The sequence below is a fragment of the Mustela nigripes genome, chromosome 13 (genome assembly GCF_022355385.1).
Source record: "Mustela nigripes isolate SB6536 chromosome 13, MUSNIG.SB6536, whole genome shotgun sequence".
NCBI classification, from domain to species: Eukaryota; Metazoa; Chordata; class Mammalia; order Carnivora; family Mustelidae; genus Mustela; species Mustela nigripes.
The window spans coordinates 31,436,803-31,448,547 of record NC_081569.1 but is presented as its reverse complement, the minus strand read 5'-3'; the positions used below and the strand labels follow the sequence as shown (position 1 = coordinate 31,448,547).

General features: G+C 40.5%; 1 protein-coding gene across 1 annotated transcript in view; it reads left to right on the top strand.

Moving 5' to 3' along the window:
* The first annotated feature begins 298 nt into the window (after nt 1–298).
* Nucleotides 299–11,745, top strand: part of ARIH1 (ariadne RBR E3 ubiquitin protein ligase 1) — a 118,152-nt gene continuing 106,705 nt past the window's right edge. The window contains exon 1 of the mRNA XM_059371891.1: nt 299–905. Coding sequence (XP_059227874.1) covers nt 537–905 — 369 coding nt within the window. The 5' untranslated portion in view covers nt 299–536. The remainder of the gene's footprint in view (nt 906–11,745) is intronic.

Here is an 11,745-nt window from a genome sequence, read left to right as displayed (position 1 = left end):
TGCACCCTCCTCACGAGCAGGATTCACTGGTGTCGGACCACAGACGAACCGCAGCCGGAACCCAGAGGGCGATTCCCGCGGTGCCGAGCTCCTGGGGCCAGGCCGGGCCGTGGGGTCTCCCCGTTCTCCACGCAGGGGCGGCGGGGCGGGGCGCAGTGACGCCAAGAGGAGTGACGCGACGACGCAGCGCGACGCGGTGACGCACGCCCCTTTGTTGGCTCAGTAGCGGTAGCAGCGGCCGTGGAGGTGGCGCTGGGGACTGTTTTCTCTCGGAGGCCGGAGCGGAGCCGCGTCTGACTGAGGCGGGCGGCAAGCGGCCCCCTCGCTCCCTCCCTCCCTCCTCCGCGTCCTCCCCGCCGCCGCCGCCAGCCGCCAACCGCCAACCGCCGCACCCGGGGAGGAGCCGCGGCCCGCGGGGCCGGAGCCAGGCCTGCGTCCGGACATCAGCCGGAGCCGGAGCGAGAGCCGGGGCCTCGGCGTCCCCGCCCTCTCCCCGCCTCAGGGCCAGCGTTCGCCGGGCCCTCGCGTGTCGCGCCATGGACTCGGACGAGGGCTACAACTACGAGTTCGACGAGGACGAAGAGTGCAGCGAGGAGGACAGCGGCGCCGAGGAGGAGGAAGACGAGGACGACGATGAGCCGGACGATGATAACCTGGATCTGGGCGAGGTGGAGCTGGTGGAGCCCGGGCTGGGCGTCGGCGGGGAGCGGGACGGACTGCTGTGCGGGGAGACGGGCGGCGGCGGCGGCAGCGCTCTGGGGCCCGGCGGTGGCGGTGGCGGCGGCGGCGGCGGCGGCGGGCCAGGGCACGAGCAGGAGGAGGATTACCGCTACGAGGTGCTCACGGCCGAGCAGATTCTGCAACACATGGTGGAATGTATCCGAGAGGTCAACGAGGTCATCCAGGTGAGGGTGGCCGCCGCGCTGGCTTGACCTGGCCGGACTGGGGAGCAGATTCGGCGGCCCGAGGGGCAGGCCTGGGCCTGGTGCGCAACTCAGCCCGGTTCCTCCCGGCCCTGTCTCCTCCGCTGCCTCTGCTGGGGATAAGAGGGTGTCGAAAGCAGACATTCGCCGGTTAGCCGGGTGTGGGGAGGTGCGCTGGGGGCGGTGCTTTCCAGGTCCTGCTATGGCGGAGGCCTTCGGCCGCGGAACACTTCTCTTGCGGGCAATTTCTGCCTGTCCCTGGGTCCGGTGTCCTTCCTCTGGCCGGAGGAGCGCCTACAGAGGCGGGGCGGGGCGGAGGGGGGGTGGAGAAGAGCAGCACGAACGCGGCCCCTGAGAGGGTTATCCCGGCCTTCATTCTCGCTTGAGCACTTTTGGAAGGGGTTGGAGTAGGCCTAAGAGCAGCTTGGTGTACGGTTGCCCCAAGCGGGCACCGGTTAATAAAGAAATGGATCTGCTTGGCAGTCTTAAGTGCCTTACTTAAAGGTGGGGGAAGGGAACTGTTTCTCGGAAGAGGTGCTGATGGGCCTTTACCCATGGTGAAGCTTCTGCTCTCATCTTTTTATGTCGTTGCTGGCTGTTTGGGACCTAATGCTACTTTTCATTGGTAGCCAGTGACTGACTTGAAGCTGTTGGAATGGCTACTGCTTATTGCATACCCAGCCTTGCAGCTAAAACAACAAAACGCAGTGTTACTGTCTAATATTAGACAAGACTCTATTGTGAGAAAGTAGGGGCTTTCTGCTTCTGGACTCTTTTCTCTGATAATTTTTATTTCTTGGTGAGTTAGGCTTGGTTTAAGTTGATAACACAACTCGTTTGATCTCATGGGTCAGATTTTGCATTTTTGAGCTTTAGGAAGTCCAAAGTTTACATTTGTTTGGGGAAAAAAATTATGAGGGGTCAGGGATACGATTGAAGAATAAAAATGAAGTTTTGATTCAATGCAACTTTTAGAAAACACTAGTTACATATGAAGAAACTATATACAGGAGCAAGTTACTATTGCCTTCTTCTACCTCACTCATTACCCCCCCCCCCCCCCCCATTAATTGGTTAACATTCACTGGGTAATTGGCAGTAGTATGTCACTGCTACTTGTTCAGTTTGCGTGAATAGCAGATTTTTACAGTATTGTCTAGTAAGGAATACTTTCATTGAAACGTCTATTTTGGCTCATTTGGAGACCCGGTTTTGAATTATAGTAAGTAAAAAAAATCTGATATATAGTGGGACTACTAAACAGTGGACATCTCAAACTTTATAGGGATACTGCATTCTGAGGAGGAAATTGAAGGTATATAGAAGGAAGATAAGTTTTATTGCTCTTTTTCTGCTTCTAAAAATATGACAGTTCTTAGGCCACTAAGTTGACACTTTTTTCTTTTTTTTGAGGAAACTTTATTAAAAGAAGTTAGAGTAAAACCTTTCTCTTTTCATTATTTACCCCCACAGTACATAAAATCCAATGTTTTCAAACTTACCTGTTTTATTGACATGTTAGGCCTTTAAAAACTCATGGATAATGGATATTTATTATTTAACTTCTTTGTTTTCATGTAGTAAATCTCATCCAGCTTTTCTCAGCTCTTAGGTGTGTCTTAAGCACTGAGGCCAAACCTTAGAAGTTCTTCATGTCACTTCTGGAACAGGGATGTAGCTAATGCATATGACATCATTCTTTCTTTGTTAGTTTAGGGGAGAGAGAATAAACACAGATGAACTGAGCTAATAAGGACCACAAAATACTAAGGGTTTTTGTTTGTTTGTTTGTTTTTAAAAGGTGTCCATGCCTGATTTTTGAAAACTATCATTTTCCTTAGTTGACCTCATGTTAAGGTCTCTTGAATGGCATTCCTGAATATATGAATTTCAGTTCCTTGTTAAGTTTATATTTCAAAATACCAGTAAAGGAAAGAATAGGGTGTATCCCAGGTCATCTTTTTTCCAAATGGTGTGCTTCTTAGATCTAAACTAGGCTTTGGTTGTGGCAATTGTTTTTTTATGTTAGATTTAAGCTTAAAAAGTTACACTGGTCATACATGCACACTCTAAGAAAGAAATGACTAGGCAAGAAAAAAAAAGACGAGATCTACACCAAGAGAGAGACATAAAATTTGAAGTTAGTTATCTTTTCAGACCTCTGGGTGAGCTATACATATATTTTAATAACATCAGAATCATACTATATATTCTCATTTTCAGTAGAAAAAAGCAGGTTATGGAAACAGAAGGAGTCTCAACAGTTTTCTCTTGTTAATAACTTTCCATTTTCAGTGTTTACATGATTATAAATCTAGACTAGTTTATTTAATCAGTCCATTATTATTGGCCTTCCTTTTTATTTTTTAGTTTCTAGCTCTTACTAACTTCATTGGGAATATCGTCATAGATAAATCTTTGAATGTTTTATTTTCTAGAATAGATTGAATTGCTGAGTCAAATGATGTGATTATTTTCAAGGCATTTGATACATACTACCTACCACATTGCTTTAAGAAAGGCTATGTTAGTTCCCCCCCACCAGCCAGTGCTTAATTAGGATAAAATAGTCATCATTTTAAAAATTTGCTTTTAAAAAAAAAGGTGAAGAGAACTTTTAACATGTATCTTAGGACATTGGTATTTCTTTGTAATTTGCCCTTTGCTTTTGCTCATTTTGAGCCCTTTTTGGGATTTTTTATTGCTTTATAAAACCTCTTTATATTCGTTGAGATTTTTAAAGATCATTTCTCTAGGTTTTTTAGTTGAAAAAATTGTTTAATATGGCAATAAGTTTTAAGTTTATCAAATTAAAACCCCTTGTTTTACTTCATATTAGAGAACTTACTGTTAATTCTAAAAAATTTTAAATCCCCTGCTCCCCAGTGCTACTTTTCAATATGAAATCAGGTATGTTATTAGTAAATTTGAAAATAAATTTGCAGGAGATAAAGATTGAAATGCTTTTCACATTGCCAGATTAATTTTTCCTTGGGAATTTTATTACTACTTTGGGGAGAATAATTCTGGGCAACAGTAGATAATATTGTAATTTGTACATATCTGTGGGTTAGTTTTAGCTTTCATATGAGTTAACACTTTCTGTTTTAGAAGACTCTTGGTTTTCTAGCTTTTGTAACTCTCTTGTTATAATTTGTTTAGTTTGGCTTTGTTATATTTAAATCTTTGTGGCTACCTAGATTACCTTGTGAACTTTCAAGAATAGATCAGGGGTTTTGTTTAACCTATACAAATATTAAAGAAGTACTAAAAGCCCTTAACTTACCCAACTGTATTTATTAACTAGTATTATTAGTTAGTAGTATTATTATTAACTAGTATTATTAACTGTATTTATTAACTAGTATTATTGAACAGTGGATTTCTAATGTAATTGCTTTAGCAGCTTGGTAATTTATTAAACACCACACAGTTCTGCGATTGAGAGGCCTTTAAACTTGCTATTTTGTGTTTCCACAACATTATTCAGCAAATGTTGGTTGTGCTTGTGTGTGTATGCCAGTCACCGTGTCAACTAGATTAGAGGGCATGGTTCTTGCCTAAGGAGCATATAAAGGTGGGGAACATAGAGGTCCTTGGGCTTCATTCCCAGAGATTGTTGTTCATCAGTTAAGTCTGAGTTGGAGCCTAAGCATTTATATATTTTTAGCCACTCCAATGATAGTTCTTAACCACTGGGATAGTCATAGTTCATCTACTGTCATGATTTTGACGCAGGGAGAATGAGTAGAGTGAGAAGGTGGTAACCCTTAGGCATATCCCTTTTTAAAATTAATCAATTAATTTTAAAAAGATTTTATTTATTTATTTGAAAGAGAATCAAGCACAGCAGGGAGAGCTGGAGAGGGAGAAGAGAAGCAGGCTTCTCGCTGAGTAGGAAGCCCCATGCAGGGCTCAATCCCAGGACCCAGAGATCATGACAGGAGCTGAAGGCAGATGCTTAACTTACTGAGCCCCGGGAATACTACTTTTAAGTAGTTCTGCAGAGAAGGAGCATGGGCTGATGGATAGAAGTGGTCACAGAGAAGGTATAAAGAAGTGGGTGGGTGTCTTGCTGTTTTAAGATTTATTATGCTAAATAGCCTGTTTTAAAGACAACAGATATCTTTACAGGGGAAATTTTCTGGTGGCTGTTGCAGTTTTTATTTTTATTTCAGCTATTTAATTAAAAGACTTAAAGAACTTCTAAGGTGAGGTTTCAAGCATAAATTGAGAGGCAGTGTATACCAGCATTATTGACTCAGAGTCAGTTTTAGCCCTGGCTTTTTCCTCCAAATGGCAAGTGTTGTTTACATCTCAGAACCTTCAGTTTTTGTTTTTGTTTGTTTGTTTTAATATGGGAAGTAGTTAAGAGAGTTGAACTACTATTGATTTTTTAAAAATCTAACATCCTTTTATAATCTTAGTTATAACATCCTTTTATAATCTTAGTTAATTGGAGATGCTCACTGTTTCAGAGAAGTGAATTGAAGTGTGCAAATCAGGATGAACTTAAATTGGCTAACTTATTTGGGTAGGGAGTGGAAGAGGAGAGGAAGGGGACAGAGTGTGTATCTTGAAGCTGTTAATAAAAAGTGTTCGGTATAGTTTATTCCTCTTGAATTTCTGTCTTTTCCCACCTGATCTTGAACTTATTTGAGCCATAAGTTTTTAAATTCTATTAATTCTTATTAAATCGCTTATGGCAGTAATCCTGTGAATCAGACTCTGGGGGTGGGGTCTGATTCACAGGTTGGTCCAGCCGTTGGTTTAAATGAGCTTTCCAGGTGATGCTGATGCAAGCTTAAGTTTGAGAACCACTGATGCAGTTGAAATTTAACAGCGTTTCTCAGTGTGTTATCAGTATAGTGATAAATTACAACAGAGGTAGGTTAATGGTGGAAGGCAAGTTGTTTAAGAAACTAATAGAAGGGAAATTTCAAAAGTGCTTCACAGCGCTTGCTGGGCTAATAGAGTTGGAGGGGATTTGTCATTATTACTGGTATCCTTCAGATAAAGTGGTCTTTAATTCAGTTATTTCAAACATGCAAACCAAACTAGTGGCACCTTACATTCTAGGTTGGAGCACTTGATTTTCTTTCCACTGCTTTTTTTTTTTAAACACAAAAATATTTGAGTTTCTTTATTTAATATGTTGGAAAAAAATAAAAGGTTTTGGATATTGTAACTGCTCCTGCTCAGTACTATAGTAAATAGTGAAGAGAATATGTGAAGACATTCTCAAGGAATTGATGATCTCTTTGAATTTAGACACTCAAAGCTATTGGGTCAGAAAGTCTTTTCATCAGGTGCTAAGTGGATAGTAATAGGTATTCATGGAAGAGAAATCTGTGGGTGTTATCTGGCTAGGATTGGATGGCTAGGATTTGGATAGATAGGAAAAAGGGATAGAAAGCCATTTTAAGAAATTGAATGAAGTGAGAACAAGGAAAGTGTCCGAATAATGGTGAGCTTCACTAAAGTAGAACAGAGTTTGTAAATTGTGGGTGGTAAGGTTGAAGAAACTGGAAGGTTTGATACTCTGAAGAAAGGCAGAAGCCATCAGATTAGATTCCTTTATTTTGGGTTTGACATATGGTAGCTGTATGTATTAGTTATCTTCAACTCCACATTTTTGCAAAATTCAGTGGCTTAAAAACACTATCTTACAGTTTCTATGGGTCATGTTTTGGGTGCAGCTGAGTTAGGTTAGGTGCCTCTGGCTTCAGGGTCTCATGTTAACTCCGCTAAGGTTGCAAGCAAGGTATCAGCTAAATTGCAGTTCTCGAGGCTTGAGGAGGGGAGATTCCCCTTCTGTTGTCAGGCCTCAGATTTTCACTGGCTGGTTGTTGGCCAGAGACACAAGTACCTTGCCATGTGGGCCTCTCCGGAAAGTGGCTTATAACGCAGTTTCTTTTCCTCACAATGAAGAGTCTGAGAGCCCCCAAGAGAGAAGACAGTCTTTTTATAATTTCATTTCAATTGACATCCCATCACTTTGTCCTGTTCTACTTGTTTTAAGTGATTAACTGTATCCACACACTCAAGGGGAGGAGGTTGCACAAGTGTGAAGATGAGGAGGTGAGGGATCCTTGGGGTCATCTCAGAGGCTCTTCCATCATCTACATACCGTTTGGCTTTGTCAGGAGGTGAAGGATAACCATTGTATAATGCTTATCTATCCATTTAATTTATATACAAATGAGAGGCATAGTAGTTTGGATTTTTTTACTTAGGATTAACTATAAATTATTTGTATCTGGCTTTAGATGATAAGCATTCTTTATTACTTTCCAATAGCTAAGATTAAAAGAAATAGCTTCCAGTCTCTTAGAATTGGAAGAAATTTGAGATTCTTCAGTCCAATAATTTTTTTCTTTTTTAACTTTAGCTACGTAGTGGAATCACCTGGGGATTTTTTTTTCACACTTCTAATTGCAGTTGTAAGAAACAACGATAGCATAGCGATCCCACATACCCTTTGCTGATTTTTCTACGGTGATACCACCTTGCAGAACTATAGCATAATGTCACAACCAGTGAGTGTATTGACATTAATGTGATCTTACTCAGATTTCTTGCCCTGAGATTTTTCTTTTAAAGGCAGGCACTCAGACCCCACAACAGACTAAGCAGTGGGTCTCTGGGAGTTTGGACCACGCATTGTCATTAAACAGAAATTTTCCCTGGATTATTTTAATGCACACCCAGGGCTGAGAGTCCTTGTTCTTCTTTGTTGTCTCTAAGAATCCTCTCAGTAACATTCCAATCTCTGCTTAACTACAGATAAATGACAGTGAAGTATTTTGTGATGTAGCTCATTTCAAATTTAACTCTTGATTTTTTAAAATGTAATTAAAATGTGCTATTGTAACTTTCACCTATTGTTCTTAGGGTCACCCTTTTGATAAAGTTGTTTTTTAATATAATTTTGTGTTGGAAGCTATTCTTCCTGAAGTTAATGAGACCCTCTTTCTTCATACAACAATGAACCTGTATTTTTGATAAAATTTTGATAAAATTGACTGCTTTTCTATTTTCTACTAGACACTTTGTCTTAATAGGCATAATATCACAGGCCATAACTTGGCTAAGACTTTAACAATATACAGGTCATCTTTTGTATGTTATCATACTATTATTTGTTGCTTTGTTAAATAGCTTAGTTATTCCTATTAAATGATGGGATAAATGTAGGAGTGAGGATTTATTTGGCTGACATTTGATGATCACTTGTGAAAGAATGAACTATAATCAGAGGCTTCTAACCTGGGATAGCTGTATCCTTTGGGGCATATGGAGATAGTAGTCGCAGTTTTTACCCTTTCTTCCTCCAGCATTAAAAAAAAACTACTTAAAACAGCAAAACAGGGGCGCCTGGGTGGCTCAGTGGGTGAAAGCCTCTGCCTTTGGCTCGGGTCATGATCTCAGGGTCCCGGCATCCAGCCCCGTGTTGGGTTCTCTGCTTGGTGGGGAGCCTGCTTCCCCCTTTCTCTTTGCCTGCCTCTCTGCCTACTGTGATCTCACTCTCTCTCTCAAATAAATAAATAAAATCTTTAAAAAAAATAAAATTAAAAAAAAAACAGAGCAAAACAAAACTGCCCAAGTGAGTTAAAATGTGGGCCATTGTTGGGTCTATAGTTCTAAAAGAATAGCACGTTTTATAGAGTCATTCGATTTCCATAATCACGTAAGAATCCAAATTTTTGCTTTTTTCCTAAATTTTCATTTTAACAGTGATTGGAGGTCATCTGGGATTATCTTGAATAATGTCTCATTTCTCGATGTATCTTGGTGAATAGTTGATGTCCAGTTGGTATTTGAGTTAAACTGACGGGGTAGTTAGTATCTCGAAAGGCAGTTTAAGAAGTTCTTACTGAGGGACACCTGGGTGGCTCAGTTGGTTAAGCAGCTGCCTTCAGCTCAGGTCATGATCCCAGCGTCCTGGGATCGAGTCCCACATCGGGCTCCTTGCTCAGCAGGGAGCCTGCTTCTCCCTCTGCCTCTGCCTGCCATTCTGTCTGCCTGTGCTCGCTCTCTCCCCCTCTCTCTCTCTGATAAAGAAATAAAATCTTAAAAAAAAAAAAAAAAAGAAGTTCTTACTGAAACAGCAGCATTCTGGCAGATTAACTTTTCAGAGCTCTACTTTTTTCATTTTTAAAAATGAGAATGCTAGTATTAGGGTCAAAAGGGTGTGAAGATTTGAGTGAGAAATGCCAGATACTGTACTGGAAGTTTTTCCATGTAATTTTTTTCTTAATGTAAACATCATTCAATAGCATTTTTCATTTTTGCTATGTTCCATTTAAAGGAAGTGTCAGAAGTGACCTGACACTTAATACATTTTGGCAAAAAGTACAGCAGATAATGAAGTATTAGGTAACATTTCCTTATTACTAAGACATTTGTTTAGACAAAGCTAAGAATAGCTATAATCCAGACACTTCCCCCCAGGCTTACTTTGCAGTCTCCTTTGAAACTGTCATACTTCTAATTCAAATATTAACAGACTCTAGTTGCTTGGTAATATATCCTTTCTCTTAATCACCGTTGTACATTTTTAAGGGATTAAGTAGAAGCTAGAGACTAAGAAGTATTTTCTGATTCTTAGCAAGTATTTACAGGTAAAAACCTGTAAAGTGCGACATTTTGGACAGGTATTTCTCTGAAATCCACTTGAAACCCAGATTTACTGCATTGTCTCCTCAAGGCTCTTCTTGCTTTAAATTACCAGTTAACTGTTCGTGGAATTTGAGAGTCACCCTTAATTTTTTCCTCCTGCTTTTCCCATATCCAATTAGCCCTGATCCAGTTACCTCTGAAACTTGTTACTCCTGTTCTTTTTACAAACTAATCCTAAGGCCTCTTTTTATTTTGCCTCATTGTCTCTAGGTTTCCAGTCTATGTCATACTACCAAATACAAATGTAGTAGTCATTTTCCTGCTAAAAAAAACTTCATTGTCCACCCCTTCCCCCGCCCCTTAAGTCTTGTCCAGATTCCTTTATATGGCATTCATGGCTTCCTCATCTTAGTATCAGCGCATTTTTTTCAGTGTCAGCTGCTGCTGTTCTTGATTCTCCCATCTTCCCCAACTGTACCACTTATAATTTCTTTCCTTCTTTCTATTGCTAATACATATAACACATTTGTGTTTTCTTAAATTTGCTCAAGCTCCTCCCTCTTGTGTTCCTCTTTCTCCTCTCAACTGCCTGATGTACTTCTATTCAGACCCTGCTCAGATACTACCGTATCTCTTGCCAGGTCCCTCTTCTTTACCTTTCTAGTGCTTCCTTATCTTTGTTTGTATGGTGCTTCATGTAGATATTGGTATAGCCTGCATGAGGTTGAAATATAGCCATCCCAATACCTAAGTCTCCACAGCCAGATGTGAGGGAGGGACTTGAGTATGAGAGCTGAGTCTTCCACATCCATAGCATATGGCACACTAACAGTCTTTGCCATAGTAGAAACTCAGTAAATACTTGTCCTTGCCTAGTAGATGCTTATCATATACCAAGGGGAGCTAGATAAGATTTTCTTCTGGTGCTAATAAGTTATTTTACTATTTGTAGGTAATGCCACAGTCATAGTGTAAGAAGCAAGAAAAAAAAGTGTTTAAATTCCAAGAGGACCGCTTTTATTTATTTATTTATTTATTTCACAGATAGAGATTACAAGTAGGCAAAGAGGCAGGCAGAGAGAGGAGGAAGCAGGCTCCCCATTGAGCAGACAGCCTGATGCGGGGCTTAATCCCAGGACCCTGGGATCATGACCTGAGCCGAAGGCAGAGGCCCTAACCCACTGAGCCACCCAGGCACCCCAAGGACAAGCTTTTTAAGTGCTTGGAATATATAGTGACATTTTTAAAGCTTATCGTTTGCATGTAGTTCCCTGGCACTTACATGAACTGACAGTGATGTAAAAACAATGCTGTCACTAATGCTGTAGTTCTCAAAGTATGGTCTTTGAAAGCACAACTGTTGTATGATAATACTAAGACTTTTGCCTTTTTTAATGTGCTGACCTTTGTTCTAATGGTGCAGAATGCAGTGGGTAGGTAAAACAGTAGGTAGGGAATCCTAGCACTAGTCGTATCAGTGGCACCCAACTATACAAGTAGTCATTGTATTCTTCACCTCTACAGACAGTAAAAAAATAACATTTTTCACTTGGTCTGGATGAAGTAGTAAAAGTTACTAGTTTTATTTTATCTTATCCCTTAAGTACACATCTTTTTCATAGCGTGGGTGGTAAAGTAGGCTTAGGTAGAGCTGTGTGTGAAGCACTTGGGCATACTAAAGTTACAGAGGGTGTCTTGAAGAAGACATCTGTGCAGTTTGATTTGTGAACGGAACAAGCCGCTTGTTTGATGGAAAACCCATTTTTTCTTGAATGACTGACTGGCTTTTTTTTTAGACAAATGGCAAACATATGGTGAATGTTTCTGCAAATGAATGAAATACACCTGTTAATTCAAGGAAAAGTGCTAACAGTATGTTTGCTAATGATAACATTTTTTAAGTTTTTAAGTGAAAATTAAAATTTTGGAAAACTTACGTTTGCTACTGAGACTGACTGCTTCCTAATATTTAAAAACTTCTGATGAAATACTGTGTAATAAAATATATCAATATTTGGAAGATCAGTTTAACTTTACCAATATTTTCCAAATGACCAATTTTCCATTGACCAATTTTGATACTTCACAGTCATGCATTGATAAATGAACCATTCAGACTACAAGATAGACCACCAAGAATATGAAAAGTTCTTTAACATGGTTTCAAATTATACCTTGCAAACAGCCTTTAAGAAACAAC